This window comes from Mytilus californianus, unplaced genomic scaffold (assembly GCF_021869535.1).
Source record: "Mytilus californianus isolate M0D057914Y unplaced genomic scaffold, xbMytCali1.0.p SCAF_7, whole genome shotgun sequence".
Taxonomy (NCBI): Eukaryota; Metazoa; Mollusca; class Bivalvia; order Mytilida; family Mytilidae; genus Mytilus; species Mytilus californianus.
Genome location: NW_026262723.1, coordinates 97,792,145 through 97,816,077, shown reverse-complemented (window position 1 = coordinate 97,816,077; position 23,933 = coordinate 97,792,145). Strand labels below are relative to the sequence as shown.

The 23,933-nt window shown below is 30.6% G+C and overlaps 1 protein-coding gene and 1 long non-coding RNA gene across 11 annotated transcripts; one reads left to right on the top strand and one right to left on the bottom strand.

Annotated features, from left to right (window-relative positions):
* Positions 1-660: 660 nt before the first annotated feature.
* Positions 661-2,459, top strand: LOC127708828 (uncharacterized). Its single transcript, XR_007985398.1, has 2 exons — positions 661-1,042; positions 1,364-2,459. It is a non-coding gene; the product is annotated as an uncharacterized LOC127708828 (long non-coding RNA).
* LOC127708809 (EF-hand calcium-binding domain-containing protein 6-like) lies at positions 1,754-22,024 on the bottom strand. Of its 10 annotated transcripts, none has more exons than XM_052213935.1 (19): positions 21,551-22,024; positions 19,848-19,874; positions 17,529-17,620; positions 16,884-16,928; positions 16,337-16,434; positions 15,365-15,622; positions 14,559-14,696; positions 12,237-12,346; positions 11,617-11,676; positions 11,211-11,255; positions 9,371-9,516; positions 8,899-9,107; positions 7,904-8,014; positions 6,919-7,095; positions 6,328-6,618; positions 5,595-5,838; positions 4,897-5,069; positions 4,343-4,514; positions 1,754-3,221 (listed from the first exon to the last, which is right to left on the bottom strand). In XM_052213935.1, the coding sequence occupies exons 1-19, from the start codon at positions 21,894-21,896 to the stop codon at positions 2,979-2,981; spliced, it is 2,985 nt and encodes a 994-aa protein (XP_052069895.1). In that variant the 5' UTR covers positions 21,897-22,024; the 3' UTR covers positions 1,754-2,978. The 10 variants fall into 10 exon arrangements, with proteins under 10 accessions (XP_052069895.1, XP_052069896.1, XP_052069901.1 ...); XM_052213936.1 differs by having other exon boundaries at positions 8,911-9,107; XM_052213941.1 differs by lacking the exons at positions 11,211-11,255; positions 11,617-11,676 and adding an exon at positions 11,789-11,830.
* Positions 22,025-23,933: the final 1,909 nt, after the last annotated feature.

Sequence of the window (23,933 nt, the reverse complement as noted above, 5' to 3'; positions counted from 1 at the left end):
TTGTTGATGTGGTTCATAAGTGTTTCCCATTTCTCATTTTCTATAGATTAGACCGTTAGTTTTCCTGTTTGAATTGTTTTACACTAGTTTTTTTGGGGCCCTTTATAGCTTGCTGTTTGGTGTGAGCCAAGGCTTTGTGTTGAAGGCCGTACTTTAACCTATAATTGTTTACTTTTTACACATTGTGACTTGGATGGAGAGTTGTCTCATTGGTACTCATACCACATCTTATTTATATTTATTTTTCTGTTGAAATTCTCTTAAAGTTTAAAAGATAGATCATTTGAACCTTGTAGAACATTGTACATCTAGCAGAGGGGTGCATGAAGATGGGATTTTTATTTTCTTCATCTTTATTTTCAGTTGTTCAACATAGTTACTTTAAAAAAAAAAGTCCATTATAAGGTCAATGGTGAGTGTGGCACTGCCAAACTTCTCTTTATTGATGACCAAATGTAAATATATTCCAATGTCTAACGCAACACATAAGTGAATGAATACTAACTATATCATCATATACTTTATATCAAATATGTGGCATTATCTATGTCTTATAGGAATTTCTAGAAACTTGCTTCCAAAAACCTGAATCTAATTTTAAAATTACAATTGAATACAAATTATTTGCCTTTTTGGGAAGTATACAGGTTAAATACTGGTAGCTGCGATGGAGAGCAATACACCATATCGCTATTTCTCCGCCATTACTGGACATCACACAGGTTCCCGTAAAATTTTGACGTCATAATACAAAATATCTGACGCCACAATGGAAAAGTGATTGTTGTATGACGTCAATAGTTCAAGCGGGACAGATTCTCGGGTCAGTCGGGAATAGTGATAAGGTGTATAGTAAGAAGCAAATTGAAAACAATGTTGTTACTTTAATTTACAAATATCTCCAGCTTTATATTCAATTTTATCAAAAGAATGTTGAAAGGCAAAAGACCATTATTAATTTTATATTTCTATCAACCATATATTATCTTTAAATGAACTTGGGGATTAAAACCAATAATCGTTGACTCTTCATTGAGAATCAGTCTTATGCTGCGTTCACACGTAATTCGAATTCGATTCGCATTAACTAATTCAAATTAGTTTAATTCGCATTCGAAACGCTTGACGTCCAAACGTAAATTCTAATTCAAATTGTAATGCGCGTCAAATTCGCTTTACTGTCCTAACGACGTTAACTTTTAATTCGTATTAACAAAAACGCATTTCTAATGCGAATTGGATAATGCGATTTAGCCAATTCGAATTAATTCGAATTAAAAAAGAAGAGTGTGTGAACGCGATTAGCGAATTCGATTCGCATTCGATTCGAATTCAATTCGAATTAAATGTACGTGTGAACGAGGCATTACTTCCTTACAAGGAAAAATATCCTACTTTAAATTATAACTTTAGAGTAAAATTAATGATTTCAAAAATGAGTTACTGGAAAGGGCTATAGACAAGGAATAATTACCGTAATTATGTACAAATATTAAAAACCCAATTATTTATTTATTCTTCAAATTCTTGTATTTATGTGCTCTGTGTGTGTGTTTAGAGGAGGGGGGGGGTAACATACTTCAGACTAGTTTCATAACATTTTTCATAGAAAATCATACTTTTTATAATCTTTTGGTGGAGGATTGTCTCACTAGAAATCAAGCAATTATCATTTTGTATTGAAAACCAATAATTCATAGTTAGGTACTGGTCTAATGATCACTAAAGTGTAAATAGTAAAAATAAGAAAGTGTATTTATAAACATACAACAAATTTAATGTCAAAACATAAAAAAAATCAGTCGATAGCTGACAAACAGAAAGACAAAATATAATTATGTAACCACATGCTGTAACAAGAATATGACATATTGTACAGACGCATAGAAAAAATATACATTTAATAGATTGTCGTGTGCCGGAGGAATGTATGTTAAATTTTATATGCACTTGATGAATATGAAATGACAGTTTAGGTCAGTACTGAATATTCTTTAAAACTATCTCATATTTGAATGTTCCCTCTTTCCTTTGTAAAATAGTTGCAGTAATAGATAGCCATCAAAGAATATAAAAGAAAAAGAGAGAACTTATTCTACAAAGATACGGTAACCAAGGCACTTATAATATTAATACAAAAAGAGATATACAGACAAGATTCCAATAAATATCACAGCTATAAAATATCACAGTTTATAACACAATATAAAAACATTCTTTTTAAAATCTGATAATACTGTTATAGACAATATACATTTGATGGACTGAATGAAATAAAATTTGAGCAAAGCAAAAAAAATGTAATATCTTATCTATTTCAAAATGGAAAATATGAAAAATACATGATTTTTGTACAATAAAAAAAAATCTCAATCATACAAGTGAAAATGATGGCAGTATCATTGATGGATAATATGCCAAAATCCTTAGTTGAACAAAAAGTAATGATTGGGAAGAAATTTTTTTTACTGAATTTCCTCAATTTTAAAGAATTTTTATACTAAGGTGGTGGTTATGAACATTTGCATATATAAATGAAGAACTTTACAAATATTTGTTGGTACAGGGAATCTCACATTTGTACAACATACACATTATCACCCTACTTGCACACATTAAAAAAACATGAAAAAAATTAGAAACATTGAGAAGTTTTTTAACCAGCTATATTTATCTTTTTTTTTTTAGATTATGTTTTTTTCGGTAACTTCATTTCATTCTAAACATGGAAAACTGACCATCTGAATTTAGAACAAAATTAAAGATCATACATAAGTATTATTTAAACCACAATTTTCATTTTTATATAGAATACTCATTGGGAAATATATTACTCAAATATACACCATATAAACTCTCTCTCTCATTCTACTTTTATGCACCAATCAATCAAAAGTCAAACATTTCAATACAAATTCCAAGTTCAGTCACTTACAAAAATTTAAAAAATCAGTTAATGTTAAATTTAGCAACACTTATTAAATTTGTTTTACACTTTGTCGAGTTGGAGGTTTTAGAACTTCGTCAATAAATCTTTCGTAAGATATTTTTCCGGACATGTTATTATCAAACTGTGTCAATACATGGTATACTTCCTCCTCATCTAGAATGACATTAGCAAGTTTCAAGACAGATCTAAATTCATTAACATTGAGGTACCCATCATTAGCTCTATCTAATTTCTTGAAAGCCCTTCGTATATTCTTCCAGTCTCCAGCCAGCTAAAATAAATAAAGATTCAATGTAAAATAATGTTTGAAAAATTTACAGAGTTTTAAGGTGGTACATAACACTACAGGGAGATAACTCTGTAAAAATCAGCTGAAAGTTTTAATCATGTTCTATTGTTAAGGAAATATTAAGCTTCTCAATGATCAAAATTAGTGTTTGTCAAACTTCTATATATCCAATGAAATTTTTCCGACAAAGTGTGTGATTCAAGTTTTTTGAAATTTTATAATTTTCTCAAAGGGTCAAAGTAAATATTTTGTCAAAATTTTATAAAAATTAAACGAGCCAAATTAATTTTAGTCAAGGTGTTTGGTACCACCTTAAGATTTTAGATTTGATTGATTGGTTGATAGTTGCTTAACATCTATGCACTATGCACATTTAGAATGATATTGTGTTAATGTGATAGGACTGAATTGTACTAGTCTGAAGCACTCAGATTTTTAATGGCTCAAAGGGTAATTGACCACTGGCAGGACACAGCTTGTCTGTGTTGACCAGTCTTTGCTCTTTCTCTTTTAAATGTCCTGTGCTTGGGGAAGGTACAGAAAATGCCAATTCAAAATTTCTTGTTTTGACCTGGCATGGTATTGAAGCTATGACCCCCACCCTATTGTCTTCTCTAATTGACAATGGTTTTGATATCAAAACTTTTTTGCCATGTATTCAATAGACTAATAAAGATCAATCACTGTTATCTATTTGTTAGTCCTGGTATCTCAATTTTTCCATAAATTTTTAAAATACAATATATTGAGATTTATCTCACTTACTTCATGGTTAACAGGGCATTCAACACAATTGTTTACCAGTTACCAAGAGGAAAAAAACTTATTTAACTTTATGTTATACTGTAAATTCATAAATTAATGCCATGTTTTTGTAATGTGAAAAATGTGACTGTGTCAGATCACATTATTCTAAATTTGCATTTGTATTCAAATAAGCTGTATTTCAATACAATTTCTATCTAAATGGCATTAATATTGACATTTTCATCAATTATTGATAATTCACATGAATAAATGAATGATGAACTAGCTCCTCAAATAGGTTTTTACTGGTCTTGTCTACAGTCTTAGGGAACACTTATATATTACCGGTAACTTACTTTTTGTCTAAGTTTTGATGTAATTCCATGTAATCCTCTCTGTGGAGGTTCTACAATGTCTGCTATGGGTATCTCTGGTTGTGGATGTTGTAACAAGGACAACATATTATTGCCATGGCGCCACATCTGTTTTTTCAGAGCAAACGGTTTCAAAAATTCTATATATGATACTCTGAAAGCAAAATGAAAATGTGTTTACATTATTTAATATAATGAAGATTTGACGAATTCTGTCAAACATTGAAAAGTTGATTCAAATGAAGGCTTTACTCTTATAAATCTTGATTTCTTGATTTCTTTTTTTTTTGTAATTAGGGCTAAATTTTTTGTTGAATCACCTTTATATACAAATGACTGCTTGACTCTTATAAAATTCTTAAATAAATTACATCATTAGAAAAATTAAAAGTAGGAACATTATATATTAAAATTATGACTTGATTTGTTAGTACTTGCAATAGTATTTAATCTTATAGTTTTTTGTAAAAAGGGCTTTATACACTTTTAACAAATGCAAAAATTTCAACACATTTAAAATATAAATGTTGTCTTACCTGCCATCCTGTCGAAGTTCAAATTTATCACTTAGTGACCTGGTTTCAAATTCACTAAGATGAACACATAACTCAGTAAGGACATCCTTAAACTCCTCCCTCGTTACATAGCCTGTACCATAGGGATCCATCCCAACAAACTCTTTACGTAACTCCTCCCACATATAGTCAATCTAAAAACGAAAAGGATGAAGTGAAAAAGCAAGAAGTTTTCAAAAATTAATAAATAGAGTTAATCATAGTTGTGTTATATTCAACTATCAGCATGTTTAAATTATCTCCCTTAGATTTTGTATTTTATCATAAAAAGAGTAATCAATGTTGAGGTTTAACCAATATCATGAAAATAAGTAGGAACAATTCTTACTGAAAAAGATTCTGTGCAAATCTATAATAAAAGCTTCAATTTAATAATATTTGCATTTTGTTAATGAGGTGGTCTAGTAATGCATTTTAACCTCAATAAAAGTAAAGTAACCTTCGTTTTAGAAAGCAGCCAATCAAATAAGCCTGCATTGGGATTTTTCTCCTTAGAATGAGGGCTTTTTGTACATAGGTTTATTAAATTATCCAAGATAGCCTTAATTAAATGAATTTTGTTACTCAATTTAGGTTTTTTAAACCAGAAGGACACCTTTAAAAGACCTACTATTGCTGGAGAAATGTACAAATACCATGCTATCCTAGTATAATCCTACCTTTGATCTTAAACTGTCTTGTAACATATCTGCTGCACAGTTTAATTTTCTGGATCTGATCATGAAGTCGGCATCACCTTTCCTTGGAGGATTCACCTTGGCATTTGGAAAGTGGGCTGATCTTGCAGAGAAACCAAAATGTCTTACAAACTGTAAGTAATCTAAGGTCTTGTCTGTGTTTGTGATAAAAGTTTTCCATATTTCTCTTATTTCACCACGAGAAATCTCTGGTTTTATATCAAATCTACAATGAAACAATGGATAAAAAAATACATTTCTATGCTTAAATATATCAAAGTATTTCTTTTTTTTTTAAGGTTACATTCAGATTCTACCAATATTTCTTCTACCAGTATGCACAAAGATACTTTGTATGCCAACTTTATTTATCAAAAAATTCCTTTTATGAATTTATTTCTAATTGATAAAATGGTTTTATCTTAAACTTTGGATGATTTTTTTTTTAACTCATAAAATGTAATTTTCCAGCAATCAACAAAAATATAATTTACTGAAATCAGCAGATTTGGTTGCCTTTCTTGTATTTTGTCAAAGATTTTGATGTTAAGAATATATATAAAAGGAATCAAGGGATTTACCGTCAAATTAACAATTTTTTTTGGTAAATTCATATTGTTATAAAATATCTATCTAAAATATTAGAAAAAAAACATTCAGTTCTATATTTCAACCTTTAATATTTTAGTAGATATGGTCAATGATAATATTTTACCTGTTTAATAGCTGGAACATTAACTCTTGAGTGAGTCTTTTGGTATTTATCTCATCTATATCTTGGAAAGCTCTTTCTACATCCTGGAACTTACGAGTCAGTAGATCTTTGACAAGGTTGAATAATTCTTCATTACTCCTCTTGCGTGAAGTGTAGTCTAGTGGTTCTTCCTCCACGACTAGTCTGTCAGCCTGTGGTACTATCATCTCTTCCATTACATTAGGGAGAGGAGCAGGGACAGGAACAGGACCAGCAGCCTGTTTCTTACCAAATAAACTTGGTGCCATTCCCCTAAAGCAAAAATATAGAAAAAATTAAAATATACTCCAAACTGTCGTGTTTCAAAAGGAAAATAGATGGACATAGGTAAAATAATATCCTCTTAACCACTAAGTGGCATGTAGTACAAATATTTATATTATGTCACTTACTGAAAAAAAAATCTTATCTGATACATTAAGAATTGATAAAGTGTGCAGAGGTTTTCCTTTACCGGTATCAATATAAATAAAACCTAGAATGGCTTAATGACAACATTATGTGTTCTAATAGTTTTAAAAAGCCTTAATATCTATACTCAAAGCAACTTACTTTGTATCAAAGAATTGGAGAAACTCTGCATATTTAACGTTGCCATCCTCATCTAGTGGTAACCTATCAAGGAAAGACTCATACTGATCATCACGGAGGGTCAGGCTAAATCTGCTCTCTATCGCAGCTCTAAACTCTTCCTGGCTTATCACATTAGTGTTGTGGTTGTCTATGCTCCTGTAGAAGTAAAAGGTCAGAATATAGATGGATTAAACCTATGTTGTATATTTCTTAAAGAGGAATTACTTTGTTCATCACATACAAAAAGTCTTTAAAAACTATTTTTTTCCAAAACATTATCAAGCCTACAAAAACTAAAATACCTACAATTTCCACCTCAGGAACAGTGGTACATCAAGTAACAAATTTACTTTAGTTTTCAACCATGTTTACAGAATTTGTTAAATTGAGTGATTGTTGCATCAACAATGACTTTAATATTACTGAAGATATCATAATATACTGGTTTAAATTCTTTTATTTATTAATTTTTTGTATTTTTGGTGAAAAATAGAATTTAATAAAGTAATAAAGGAAGACATTTGAAACTTAAATTATTCCACAAGGTAATACTAAGTTGTGGATATATTTATTTGTGTAGAATATATTTTTGGGTTATCACAATATCTTGGCTGCTATTTATTTAGCTGTTTCACATTAGCATAAGTCTTTATTCTTAACACAGCTTTTTCAGGATATTAACTTTTGAACTTTTCATAGTGCACTGTCAAACATGTCAACTCTTCACACCAAATTTTCAGACAATGACCAGTAGAAATAAGGCATGATATCATAAAGTGACCTAAAGTTGCTAAAATCTGCTTCATTTGGACTCTGTAGGATAGTTGTCTAATTGGCAATCTACTTATTTTATATTTGAAATGTATGTTTTGTAAAAAATAAGTTATTTGGGTTTTAAAAATACTGATATCCCTTCTTTAAAATTTGTGAAAAAAAACCTCTTATAAAATAGTCCTATACTTACTTGAGTGTACCCAATAATGATAAGAAATCTCTTTGGAACATGTTCATAAGCTGTACTTCAATACCACTCATTGTAGACACATTACCAGGACTGGCAGGTCTGTCTCCAACCCTATTTACAGATATATACATTCATTTAAATATAGGTTATAAAAATAACTTTCGTTCAATTTTTTTTAAATGTAAATAGATGTTGTTTGGTTATTTGTGTCACTTGGATTCTGTCTCATTGATGTATAACCCCATCTGTTATCCACAATTAGCATCAATTATAATTTGACAGATTTTAAAACATATTAAAATTTTATGCGACTGTCATTCAAGTGGGAGGTTTAGCTAGCTATAAAACCAGGTTTAATCCACCATTTTCTACATGTCAAGTCAGGAATATGACAGTTGTTATCCATTCTTTTGATGAATTTTGAGCTTTTGATTTTGCCATTTGATTATGGACTTTCAGTTTTGAAATTTCCTGGGAGTTCCATATTTTTGTTATTTTCAAAACGTTTAAATGATCAATGTATTTCATATGTTTATTTTTTCACAAGGTGTTCTAGATCTTTTTTATTAAAAAAAATAGAAGGTTGAGTAAAGTTATCATGTAATATTTATCTTGTTTTCAAAATTATTTAGACAGAAAAAGGTTTATTTAAAGATTTTTTTTTTTCTCTTTTGAACATATAATATAGTGAATCGCACAAAAACACTAATACAGAAACCATACTAATAAGAAGTGCTGTTATCATTCCCAATCTAGCAACACTTCAGTGCACAGACACCAACAGTAGTGCTACCATACAAACTACAATATCTAGACACCACACGATCTACAAAGAAGTGCATGGTTACCAAACATGTGGTCATGGTAACTGATCTGTGCATGGTTACCATACATGTTGTCATGGTAACTGATCTGCTCTAGAGTGCACACAGTCTACATGGATAACCCAGTACAAACAGTGCAACACCTCTAGAGGTAATTATATTAATAGTTACAGTCTGACTAGCCTGTGTTTTTTACTGTTAAGTATGTTGTGGGTCATTCCTGCCTCTGATCTATCCTGGAATCTATGTAAGAATTCCCTATAAGGTACCCCATCACGTTGTGGTTTCACACTACATCTTGATAAGAATGCTGACAACAACTTCTTCTCCAAATTTAAACCATATTTACATAATACTTCTAAGAAGCCATCAAATGTCACCTAAAGAAGAAAAGAGAATATAAGCATTAGTTAATGATCAATGGTTATATTAACCACCAGATGTAAATAAATTAAATAATGAGTTATCTCCCCTGTGTCTGAAAAGTTTATTTTAAATAGATATAAAATTTTGTCAATGAACACAAATCCTGAAAACACTTTTTAACAAAGGTGACAAAAAAATAAATACCAAACAGTAGAGGGTGCTTTCTGTGGCTGATAAAAGTCAACATTGTTCCTTATCAAAATCTTAAAATACTTACAAGACCATTATTTTTGGCATCTCTGGCTTCAAATGCTTCTTTCATCTGCACACATCCTTCTCTAAATTTGTTCTTCAACCATCTTTCTACATCTAAGGACTGTTTTCTCTCTATTTCTTTCTTTCTTGGTGTACGAGATGATGTAACTGTTCAAAACACAATTTGGTATCATTACAATTGAATAGAAGGTGCATATGACAATTTTGAATAAGTTATTGAAGCATTCATCTTCTTTATATTATATACTAGAGTAAATCAAAAGAGGTCATATCATAAAGTATTCTCAGAAAAAAAGAATACACAATTATTGACTGATTTATTCATTGACTTTTGTCTACAATTAATAGACTTAATCAGGTGGAATCATCTGACCCATCTTTTGTTTTGGCAGAAAAAAAACTAGACAATATATTTGTAATAAAACATTAGAAAATGGATAAATAAAATATTTTCCAATTTGAAGAAAAACAAAAAATTGAGTCAATTAAAAGTTGTCCTTTTTGCGACAATATACAATTTGTAGGTAAACTTTATAAAATTTTATTATCTCAGTTATCTCCCCTGATAGATCAAATTCATTTTATTTTTTTTAGAAATCAAAAGTTTTTTGCTGCTTATAAACATGATAAGTAATATGAATTTATCATGCCAATAAATTATTTTTTGATGATTAAGTTTGCTTATTTAAGCCAAACTATTGTCCAAGATGGTTGCCAAACTTTCCATATTACTTCAAAATGGTTCAAATGCAAACAGATGTATAAAGAGTGCCATTGAGAAAGCAATATTGCTATAATATTGTATAAAAAACATTGTGTATGCCATATGTAGGTGCTTTGTTTCAAACTGTACAAATTTTACAAACTAACTGCAAGCTTAGTCAGTAGAATTCTGAAAAGCTGTGGTATAAATAAGCAATAGTACAAAATGCATACTTGCATCTTTAAATTATAAAAGAGCAAATCTTATGAATAATGCATCACAAAAAAAATCCAGGTCTTTTCAACTTTCATTGATTAATAATTTAATGCAAATTAAATCTGTTAATCTATGTAATGAGATGTTATAGTCAGTGAAATCAGCCTGATTTAGCAAACCTGTCCCATCAATTTGAACCTGTTGATTTTTTAAGAATTCAGCAATACATTTGCTTGAAGAGTTGGCCTTGGGAGAACAATATTTCAATCATATTGTATAACAAATTTGTGTATGCCATATTTTGTTGCTTTGTTTCACATGTTTCAAACCTACACATTTTACCAACTAATTGCAAATTCAGTCAGTAGAATTCTGAAGCATATCTTCATTTCAGTATATAACAATTTCAGTATTAGGACATGACTATATCATAAAGCCTATTTTTTCCATTGTTCTAATTTAAAAATTCACTTTAAGCACAAGTATATTAAAATCATGTTTCCAGCAAGTGAATATTTTAACTGAAAAAAGTCTGTTTAAAATGAACAAAAGAATGTTCTAAATTCCACATTCTTTACTTGGTCACGTTATTTTTAAGCTAAATTTAAATGTCTTTTTAAAAACCAGCCCATATTCAGATCCCAAGCAATATGATATAATGTATGTATAAAAAATAGAAATTTAAATCCTGATAATCTGACTAGTTAATTTCTAAAATAAAAGAAATCATTCAACCGAATATCAATCTGTCAATATCTGAATTACGACACCAAAAAATATGTTATAATAGTAGATTGGATGATATTTAACCCATGAAATTTCATCTGACCCAGTAAACTGATTACAAAATGTGTTAAAGAGCAGATTTTACTTCAAACTTAAGCCTATTATGTCAGACAGCTTCAGCATAACAAATCCTTACCTCTTTGATTACCTGAACCAGTCTTATTTTCTATATATTGAGATCCTAAATTTATTCAAAATCATTTAAAAAAGGCACAGTGACTTGTATTCCTTTTGTAAACAGCATGTTTAATTTACTTAAATCAACTAAAACATGAAAGTTTTTCCAAAAATTTCCAACATATCACATGATTGATTTAAAATAACTGTGAACTATGAAATGTCAATAGTTTCAAAAATTGTATTCTCCTTTTTTTTAAGATTCATAAAAAATATTAATCAGAAAAACATTCTTCACAAAATGTCATGGGTTAGGATTTCAAATAAATATTAAACAAATATATAAGAAAAGTGTAATTCTACAAGTCAAAAATATTCCTTAATATATATTTGTATATATCTTATTAAGTGTGCATAAGCCTTACCCTCTATCATGCTAGGCTTTCTAGAACTTAAACTAGACATGCAAGAACTTAAGCTAAAACCTACAAAGACCAATGGATGTTTCAAACCAAAATCACCATGAAAAAAAATAAATATTTATAATGATATATATTGTTCCATCCAGCCAAAAATGTTACATCCCTATTTCCATACCTTGTGACTGACCTAATCTTGATGTCTTGTTTAGATATCGTCCTAAATTTAATAGTAACTCACTTTCATTCTTGTTTTTTTTTTTAAACGATAAATTTTCCAGTTTTCTTTACAAAATTAGAAAAAATTGCTTTTGTCATCTGTTATAAATATTACTGGTAAATAAAGATAATTCTTTATTTTTGAGTATCCTACAGCTTAAGTCCATTCAAAATATACATATTTTTTTTAATTTTTGAGTATCCAACAGCTTTATTCTTCATGTGACTATTATTAATTGAAATGGATTTCTTAAAGATATTTTAAACTACTTGGTGGAGTCCATACACATAAGTTTCAAACATATACCAAGTTGTATATGTATTTTTTATACTATCAGTTCCAGGAAAGTTTTTCAAATATATACAAACCAAACAGAATATAAATGAGGTATGACCAAAGAACTTACTTTCAGCAATAGGTGACAGTCTTCCGTTTTCTCCATTTTCTTGTAGTGTTATTCCCAGAGCTTTCAAGAAAGTTTCAGAACTAATTGTTCCAGAGTTAGCAGGATCATACCTGAAAAATTAAAAGATTGTTTTCATTATTCATAATTTAGCTTAAAGAAAATTTTTGCCATTGAAGAAGGAGGAAGTAATTTATTGGTAAAAGATCATACATGCTTTTCACTCAGTCTTAACATATCTTTACAGGACTTTTGTTTTAATATCAATAATCATATATAAATGATTTTTATTGTGTCTGCAAACAAGTAAATAAATTTCAGGAAACAGGATCTGCACAGTTTGCTAATGAATTGTCTGATACTCTGGTGCCATAACAGACATTTTAGGTACAAATGAAATTTAAATTTATACTTCAATCTTGCTATCTGCACAGTCAAATAGTATCAACTGTATAGACATTTTGTGATATACAAAAGCTATGTCTGTGACCTTTACAAAATTTTTCAATAGAATTTTATTCATAACACTACAGATTCACAAAATTTTCATGTCTCTAGCTACCATAAATATAGAAATTATTGCACGCATTTATCATTGAGATTTTTGAAGATTGAACAAAAATGCAAGATTAATTATTGCGATTTCAGGAAAAATTTCATACACATATAGGTATCAGATATAGGAACATAATTTCTTATTATTGCAATACTGTCTCATTTGTGCATTATTAGCATTAATAAAAACCTTGCCAACATTTCTTCATTTACAATATATTTCCCCAATTTTTTTTTATCAATTATAATAACCATATATTGTCTGTCTGTAGTTATCAGGAAACCGCATAGAATGCATGGCAAGCTTCATATTCATGCCTGATTCTAAGCTTCATACTAATATATTCTATACTTTTAGACAAATTGTGCTTGTTCCACATATCTAATCTTAAAGAGCTAACATAAAAAAACCACAGCATTATAATGAAAACCATTCTCTGTCACAATAAGTGATAGTTATTTTTTTTTTATAAATTTATAAAAGATATGAACGACACTGAAGTGAAAGTATATGAACACCTTCAATAAGATATTAATGAAATGAAAATACAAATAGTGTGGCATGGTCATTGAGATGCTTATTCCAGGGATTTTAAATGCATGCATTTGAATGTATGTATTACCATGGCTAATTTCTATAAAGATTAATACTTTTAAATGACATGCAGGTCAACCACTACTTCAACATATCATTTTACAATGGATCAAACCTTGTCCTGGCTTTGTTTATTTACTATAAGATAAATGCCTAATATGGAATAAATGTTTTGTGATTTCTATGAAAAGAAATTGATTATACTTCATATTATTGAATAGGTTTCTGTGTTTACATTTGACAAATTTTTAAATGACCATTTTCTGTTGACATGAGAAGTATGTTTACCTAACTACTAGATAGTCAATATAAAGGTATGAAACTAATCTACAGGCAGGACATTTTAATCTTACATATTATGACTATGTCCATTTACCTATAATCCTTATAACCTCATGTAATACTAGTTAAACCTAAACTGTATTTTTTGGTTATAATAGTGAATTTATCCCACTGTATTATCTTTAAGAATTACTTTTCTATTAAGAGGGGATAATCATAAAAACTATGTAAAAATTTAAATAAAAGTATGAAAAAGTTAAAAATGTATATTGTCTTGGTCTTATCATCTTTGAAGTTCCAAAAATCGTATTAATCATATAGCAATGTATAGGACAGGTTTTTACGTGCACAAACAAACAACACACACACACACATATATAAATATATATATATTCTGAAAATTTGCATATTTAACATTGTTGTGCTGATATTTAGAGTAGTTATGTATATAATATGTGTTTTCAGCCGTGTATCACCTTCACTGGTGATCCAATGAATGGATCTGTCGTAGAGTTGTCACTTGTTTAGACGTACTTATATAATTATTTCTGTGACTGCATCTTACGATCCTTTACGACAGATAATTTAGCTAATCTGCAATCAATTCCATCTTCATGCCTAATATATCATGTACTGTGTTACAACTCTAGATTCTGCTGACGAGGAAAGGTAACACTAGGCCACCGAAAGCTGAATTTTTAGTTCAGTCTAGGTGGCCGAGTGGTCTAGAGCGGGTGGTGTTGTCACGATATCCCAATAGCATGAGTTCGAATCCCGGCGAGGGAAAAATAAAATTTTCTTCCACAAATTTGCAGATTTAACATTGTTGTGCTGATATTTAGAGTAATTATGTATATATATATATATTAAATAAGAAAGAAAAGTATACTCACTTTTTCCACAATTTTTCAAATTCAGAATCTTCCATATAAAACATAAGTTTGTTGAGCATTTGTTTGAACTCTGGTTTCATGATACGACCTGATCCACCAGGGTTCAGCTGGGGTATTAAGTCTGCTATATCCAAGAATCTAAAAAAAAAATACAATCAAAATGTTAATTTTTTAACAGGAAAGGCCTACTTTTTTCTAAATACTTGATTTTTGGATGAATTAAAGGGATTAAAACAAAAACTGATATAAAGATAATGATGACTGTTTTCCAGATTATTTAGCTGAACATTTTTCAGGAAATAAATACAAAAAATGTTGGAAATTTGTTCTTGTTTTATTGATATTTCACAAAACTCATTATAAACTGGTTGATTTGCAGGAATGTATTGTACACAAGTTATTCCCTTGGTTTAATACAAATTCATTGATTCATATGTCTATAATAATAGAAAAACAAAGGATATCTGGTATCCATCCATGACACAACATCAGTACATGCACAGCAAAATACACACACAAAAATAACTGTGATGTATTTTTTACATATATCTTAAAGATTAAGGAAAGATATTGTAAACAATTAGATTTCCAAGAAAATGATGATAACTTTCTCAGATTTGTTTTAATGTTTGCAAGCTTTAAAAATATATGACCCTGCATAATAATATATAATTCATATCTAAGAATACCCTTCATAAATGTGCAGATGAATGGATGCCCATGCATGTTGCAATGTTCATCTACCAAAACATCCACCTTCAACCTGTAACTTTTCTCTTGATGTCAATCCCTGAATTTATATTTACCTCTGTTTAGCTTTTTCTTTTAGATTCGAATGAACTTGTAAAGATGACATGACTGCTTTATCCTGGTATTGCCTCTGTACTGGATCCATCCAACCTGGATAATCATTAGGCTCTGGTCCATCACGGAAATAGGCAAAGAATTCAGCATAGTTAATCACTTGTTTATCTCTTAATCCTATCCTCTCCATCAGTCGATTGTACACATTTTGACTCAGTGAAACATTTAAAATTGTCACAAGAATTCTATGCAATGCCTCCCTGTAAAATAATATGCTTAATCATCATTTTGTTCTATTCAAAAAATTTGAATAATTACTTTTAATAATGAATGTTTTCTATACTCCTCTCTCGTTTAATGTAAGTTTATAAAACACCCGTACCATAACAGACCATGTGATCAATTGAAAAGACCATGATGCAAGTATAAAAGTAACATTGCGACTTCAGTTAAATCAGGTAAAAATAAATTATATTAAATGCCCAAAAAGGTGTAAGCCAGGGCAGACCAAAAATCGTCATGGGTAATCAAGGTCATTAAACATCCCCCTAGTAGCAGTACAAGTTAATTTTGGCTCCATATGACAAACTTTGAAAACAGAATCTAACAACCAGATAAAGGTAAATTCTTAACATGTAAATAAAATTATTATACTTTGTAGATATCCAGGATTTAGATTACTCATTAAGTGCTATGACCTTCACTCAGTACAGTAGCATTATGGTTTGGATGTCTTTAAAATGCAAGGTGACTTTTGTTTGAATAGTTAATTTTTTGTTATATTTAGGGTGGACCTTTTAGAACCTGGTAGACAATATGGGCTGTACTTGTTGCAGGAAACTGTGTATAAGCCCTTGGAACACATTCTGTCAAAAGACATTTGATAGGTGACAATTGCATGCCAACTCCTTAATTTATTACAATTTGTTTTCTTGGTATCAGGTATTTTTCTGTGTCAATTAATTACAAATTACCTGGAAACATTTCCTTTCTGTTCTGGATCATTATCCCTAAATCTTTTCCTGATCTCAAAGTAACTTCCTTTAATTTTCTGTTTTAGACTAGCTTCCAACTGAAATAAATAAATATATAACTAAGACTAATGTCACTATTTAAGGGAAATTCCTTCAAACTTTATTCAGTCATTTAGTTAAAGCAAGAGAAGGCTGTATTTAAGCTCTTTTTACTTTTGAATCATCATTTGAAAGAATCAAATAAATGCTAAAAGTACATTAGGAATGGATTTTTTTATTTTCGTATTTTATTTATTTACATATAGATTTGCAAGAATAAAAATAGTGTAATGCTAGCATTACTCTACAGTGACATGATCACCACAACCATATGAGTATCCACCATGATCATGATGTTACATTTTTAAGTATCTATAAATTAAAAGCCCCAAATGCAAAGTTTTTTCTTAAAATCTACCAGATAAGAGAAGTACCTCATAGCATTGCTGTAATAAAGAAAACATGCATTTGTGTATAAAAATATCTATTCCAGTTTCTACTTACTTACATCTTGTATGGTCAAATACTTAAAACTGTTGGGTCTTAATACATCCTAAACAATTTATACAACTTTTAAGATAATTGTCATGTGAATACCAATTTATATTCAGAATACACTTTTTAAAAAATTCTTCATTCTTAAGTATAAGATAGACCTGGCAAAACTGTTTCATTCCATGTCATAAACTATGCAATATTTCAGAATATCATGATGGGGGTCACTAGGTGTCCTTTTGCAGGGTAAAATGTCTGTCCCTATTTAGCATACTCTTATTTTCCAGTGACAATGCAGATTTCCCGTCGTCCATCCTAGTAAACCTATCTTGCATTCCTACCTATTGTATTAATTATTAATTTGTCCTGAGTGTGATTGACACATATGCCACTGGACGTTAAGCAATTAAAAATCAATCTATCAATCAATCAATCAATCCTTTCATCTATGACCAACAGTACAAACTGTCCTACTGTTCCATCATTATCTTAATTACATTATTACATGTATTCCAATTATGAACTACGTAATACCAACATAACTAAATGTAAAAACACACATAAAAAGTGGTATACGATGCAGTTAAAAAGATGATGAACTTTGGATTATTCTTGGGGACAAAAATGCTCAATAACCATCCACTGTCCTTAAACTCACCTCATCAATTTCCAGTCTACCTTGAGCTGAAGCGTTAGACAACCTTGAGGACATACGACTGTCCATTCTGCTTCCCATACCGGCTCTGCTCCCTAAAATAGCGATAGCATTCATTTAATAAGAAGATGTTATATAGATATTAAGCGTTAGCATCAATTCGCTAATGAGAATTTAGATTCAAAATCGTCACGTATACGTTTTTAATAAGGGTTAAAACAGATGTCTTTTTCCAACTAAAGTAATGCATTTGGAAAGAATATTATACGTTTGTTCATAAGGTGGATATAATAAACTTTCTACTGGAGTATTTTGGTCAAAAGTTACAAGATTGTTTTCACTTTACATTTCCAAAACCATGTTGATGTTTTCATGCAGTTGCACGTGAAACGCGTGTCTGACGTACAAAATTTTAATCCTGGTATCAGTATGATGAGTTTATTTGCATCCCGTTTTATGCGTCTCCATAGTGGTCAGCAAACAAAGAATAACTCAACTCAACTCAAGGGAAGTCCAAAATCACTAGGCTGACAAAAACATGATCGTATACGAATATAGAAAAATTAAGTCATATCATCATCAAGTTCTGACTTGGTCATAGGAAAGTGGTAGTTAATTGTTTAACATTAATCTGACCTTCCACTTGTGTGATATTTAATTCCAGTATAAAATCTTGGGTAAAAAAAAACATACACAAGTTATAAAAATTTAAATTTTGAACTATGCACAAATAAAAAAAAAAGTCCCGTCACGGTTATGTATGCTCCTACATACGTAATTAAGTTTTTCCATAAAGCCTTGCAACATTTAACATATCAGTTCTCTTACAAAGAGTTATTGTTTGGATTCTTCTATACATAGAGTTTGGCATTCTACAACACGTGCTTAAGGAAGAGGAAACCGAAAGTGACTGGGTATTAACCACTCCGCCACAAACCGATCCCTTTACGACCGTTATGGAATATCCGTTTCACAGATGATAGCGGATATGTTCCTAATGTCGTAACTACAATCCCGTCCCCTCCTACCGAATTGGATTTATAACCGGGTTTGTACTAACATGAGAAACACGACGGGTGCCACATATGGAACAGGATCTGATTACCCTTCTGGAGCACCTGAAATCACCCCCAGTTTTTGGTGGGCTCGAGTTGCTCAGTCTTTAGTTTTCTATGTTGTGTTTTGTGTACTATTGTTTGTCTGTTGGTCTTTTTCTTTTTAAGCCATGGCGTTGTCAGTTTATTTTCGATGAGTTTGAATGTTCCTCTGGTATCTTTCGCCTCTCTTTTACAACAGCCAACGTTGTAGTATGGGTTCTTTCACGTATATGAAACCAGACTGGCATTCGATCAAATCGTGCATTCGAATCCACATTCCCAAGCAGACAAAACGTGAACGTATATTTCTACATCCGTCAAAGCAGACAGATTCCATGGAAAGAGTTGTCAAGATTCTTTATATGCAGTGAATTTATTATCTTTTCTCAACACAGGACGTTGGACATAACGTCTAAAGTATTCGTACAAATCCGTAAATCCGTACAGGCGAGCGAGTAATAGTACAAGTAGTTCATACGGACCGGAGAAAAAGTTTCATAACGCTTTGTCCAAAATCTGTACAAAATGACATATTAACAAGTACCTTAACACAACACTGCCAGATTTATATGAAATATCAATAACAAAAAACCTGCACTTAACCTACTACACACTGCCGTGTGGAATTGACTTGAGAATGGTTAAGTTTAATCAATTTTCTGTATTACATTTTAACCCAAAAGGAGCCATATGTTCAATTCGCTATAAAATTAATCAAACATGATATAAACTTTGTTAATCATTTTGCTATGTTCCGTTAGAATATATAGATGTACATGTATATGTATCCCAAGTTGTTAGATGTTAATCATGTTCAGTTTATGGCCGAAAATAAAGCTGTGGTCAAAAAGCAAATAGTTACAAAACCTTTTGCATACATTGCTAAATACCACACTGAAAAATAAGGAAATTCTTTGCTTCATAGCTTGTTTGGTTTCTTTTCTTGATCGTATATATTTGCCAGAAACGCAGAAATTATCTGAACTCTTTACTTGTGATTAACCACATGCGTTATCTAAAATCCTAGAGCTATTTGCTACAATAGTTTAATTCTAGCACGAGAAAGTAGTAGAGGTAAGCAGATCAAGATATGCGGTCAACATGCATTGATTCCGAGAGAAATAATTTTGGAAATGCTACAATGAACAAGCTTTAGAATCATCTATGCAATATATAATCCTTTCAACAGGAATGAAACCTCCTTCACCATTTACTATATGCTTACCACGTGGTTCTTCCAAGGCAATAGGGCCTTAAAAAGTAAAATTATGTAAATTCTGTGTTGTTACTCAAACCTGCCTTACCCGAAACTAAAGTATGAACCCAATTGCAGTCTGTTAACGAACCTTCTTTAATGGTTAATAGTATCCCGAAGAGAACTTTAATATAATCACATAGTCTTAAACAAAATAATTTTATATGTAAATAGAGAAATCTTTTACCGTTTTATTTAATTTTTTGTACTGACAACGCCAAATAAACCCATAGTTTGAGACTCCTTTTTATAATAATTAAAAACAAACGACCATGAGTCAGTTTTTATCTTATGTATATATATGAAAATGGTGTTTGGTTTTTTTACTATACTCAAAAGACCTCAACCTTTGTCTGCAGTATATACACCCATCAATTCACTGCATAACATTCGAAGAAACACACTTAAATTGTTATCTAGGTTTTTTATGTTGACGAAAGAAATGCTTGTAAAAAATACCAATGAAGAAAGACTTTTACTAGCAAAGAGAACTGATGGTTAGAATAGAAAATGTAACAACAATATTTTAAAGTGGCTTTTTTGTTTTCACATCGATAACGTAGTTTGTCATTTTTTCATCTCTAGTCTATGTTACAACATACAATTAACAGAGAAAATCGTCGATATCATTATTTACAATTGTTATCCAATACTTACATTTAAATTAACCAGTTTCGACAAGAAAATAGTTTTTATACATCAATAAAACATTTTTCTAGTATTAAAAACGACATTAGCTGTAATTAATGTATTTATCTGGTAACACGAAATGAACATTTAAAAACCAATGTAGACGTCTTGATTATTTTTGTTCAGTATACAATAGATTTGTTTTGATAGTTTTACTGTATTTGTCACACGTGAAACAGGTAGCAAAACTTGGTTGTGCGTGTATACTCGGTCGTAACACATTGGCGGACCCGGGGGAGGGTGGGCCGAACTCCCCTTTTTCGATTTTTTTTTATTATATGAACGTTTCATGGTGTTCCGGGGGTTGGACCCACCTTTCAAAATGGCTGGATCCGCGCCTGAAAAATCTCTGTTTGACAGAACAAACGTACTATGGTATCACGTTTTTCTTGTCCAGTTGCAATCAAAATGCTGATATTACATCACAATTCGATAACAAAGCAATTCTGTAGTTGAATGATTTGCCTTAAATAAGTTTCTGGTATAGGGGACGAAGTGTTGTGAAGTCATTTTTCATTATTTTATCTGTACTTTAAGAAGTAGACAGGGGTATAACCTTTTAAAACCCTTGTGATTTTTGAATATAGCCATTGAATTGATTAAATGTAAAGAATAACTCAATCAAACAAACATAAATTGTCGTCTCACATGGAAAGTAAACAGTATATTTCTAAACGATTCGTGTGTAGCAGTTTACTGTAAACGGGGGTCTAATATTTGATCTTTTCTATATATCTTAGTTCAGGAAGAATTTGACACTTGAGAAGTTTTAATCTAAAAAATTGTTTGAATAACATAGAATTGTGTATTGTCGATAGCAAATAAAATTTCTTTCCTTAATTATTAATTCAAATATTTACAGTCTAATGAGACACCATCGTTTGCATTAAACGAATTGTATAGATACCCTAAAATAAATAGTTAAGAGACAGTACTGATACCTTTGAAAAAATGATTATATAGATTGTCAATTAAAAACTTACCAAAAAGGGGGAGTCTTGTAGTGTTCGGATCTCCATGTGTAACTTCCACTCCTTCAGGAATAGCATCATGTGGCATCGCTACCACTTGCTGATTGACACCAAGTCTGCTGTCCCGGCCATAAGAACTTACAGATTTACGTCCCGTAAAAACATTTTCGTTAGCTAAAGGTCTTCCTGTTAAAGGTTGTGAATTTGGTCTGTGGCTATCACGAGACACCCCACGAACATCCAAGTTACCGGGGCCTTCCATACGAGATAAAGGATGTGCAATCTGTGGTAGTGTAACACCACCCTTATTTGTTCCTAAACCCATCACATTGGGACGGGGTATCCCAACCTGCGACATTTTTTATGTTGTTACTATACCGGTAAACTTTTTAATTATTTCTTTCTCCCCTGGACAGGAACCACGACTTCCAATAACTACTGAGTCCTTAGCAACGTTTGCCCGGTTACCCTGTCAGTAATTTGCGCATGTATCGATAAACTATACGTATTATTTCCCTTGCTTTTTGTTAAGCCTTCATTGAAAACCAACCACCCGGAAAAGGCTTTATATACATGTAATGTCTTTTATACGATTAGTTTGACTTATAAAGGTTAATTTAATTTAAAGTTATTTCATTTCGAGGTTGTACTTGCATGAATCAGAAACTCGGAGAAAATTGACAAGCATATGGTGAATTGTAATTGTGAAGTTGATATAATTCGGTGCTGATAAAAATGAAGTATTTTATATCGGAAATATCATGAAGGAATTTTATGCGAAGTTATGTGAAGAATTGATTGGAGAGTACTAATCAAAAACAGACAAGTCACAATTCTTGATTAAACATGTTTGTCACAACTCAACACCAATGATTGATCTGATTAACAAAGCACTTAATCTAATTAAGAAATATAACACGACGTAGCTTAATTATGATACAATTTAGATGCTTGAAAATTTCAAAGAAAATATGTATGTAAAATTAACGTCTTTCTTACCAGATCGACAATTGATTATCCCATTTCAGTTGAGGGTACTGTCAAATGCATTTAATAGTGGTATATTGACAAGACTTTCAATGTCTTTTTTCCAATGCCTTGCACGGCAGATATAAAGTAACTTTATGGAACAATATGTTTAACCTTTATAGGTTCTGTTCAGCATAATGTTATTTTGTTTTGTTCACAGTTCAAGTTACAATCAGAGCAAGCAACACGCCAGGTTTTTAGTGATGTCGTCAATGTTAAGAATCCTCGCATAACTCTGTCAGACATCAGACACAGTGTTAAAGCAGTAGTAACTATTTAGATAGAACAAGACAAATGTTACTTGAGGACTGTTGTACTATTACACACTTCCCCTGAATCTATTTCACACAAATTTCATTTTCATTTTCAGAAAGTCTTTATTCTTATTCAGTTTCACACAATGTGTATACATTGAGGCTTTATCAGCATAATATTTACTTATATCCTCAGTATCAGCTTAATGTGTATACTTCATGTTCGAACTGTATTATGGCTTATTTACAAACATCTCACCAAATAAAAAAAAATGCTTAAGATAGCTTATAATTGAAATTTTAATTGGTTTTTGCAATGTTTGAATATAGGCCCTATAAACAAAAATGTGTAAAAATTTTCGCAAAACTGAAAATTCAATTAAAAATTAAGCTATATATTTATTGTCTTCTAGATGTTAATTATGATAGTAATTCATTTTGGTTCAATAAAAGATGACCTTCAATGCAAATTTTTTACAAAATGTAAACTTTGTAATATTGTTGCTTTTTCCTTCAAAGTATTGAGCCTGTGTGTGAAACAAATGGCAAGGAAATTGGACATACCTCTTACCTGAAAGTTTATAAGATTTATAAATAACAAGAGGCTGTCAGAGTGACAACAAACCGGATTTTCCTGCAGAGGTCGAACCCTGGACAGTTGAGCAAGTATGGACACAACATTTAAGCTTAAAACAGCTCTGAATTTGGATTGTGATTAAATATTTGATACAGCATAGGTTTGTGACACAAAATAAATGTGGACAAAGGACTGAAAAATTTGAAATTGGACATTTATCTATTATGGTCCAATATCCAAAATCTAAGTACATTGTAAGAATCAGCTTATCAAAGAACCCCAAAAATTCAATTTTTGATGAAATACTTATTAATTAAAACAATTTCTGTTCAAAGGGAAATAACTCAAACTTGTTTCCATGAACCAGTAATGCAAATCTAAAATTAGATATGATTTCACCACTAAAAAATTGTTCTCTAAAATTAGATATGATGTTTTCAAATTATAATCAAATATAATTAATAGTTCCAAATATTTTTTCTTTCATTTGTCACAAACTAATATCTTATCTGCAACTTATCTATCAATGTCAACA

What these genes read in the sequence shown, in the direction of transcription:
- LOC127708809 (XM_052213935.1), bottom strand. Translation starts at nt 21,896, where the DNA reads ATGTCGCAGGTTGGGATACCCCGTCCCAATGTGATGGGTTTAGGAACA. An exon ending in AGTATTTGACCATACAAGAT is followed by an intron (nt 16,435 to 16,883) that starts GTAAGTAAGTAG and finishes TATTTATTTCAG; the next exon opens with TTGGAAGCTAGTCTAAAACA. An exon ending in TGGTTCAGGTAATCAAAGAG is followed by an intron (nt 9,517 to 11,210) that starts GTAAGGATTTGT and finishes TGTTTTGAACAG; the next exon opens with TTACATCATCTCGTACACCA.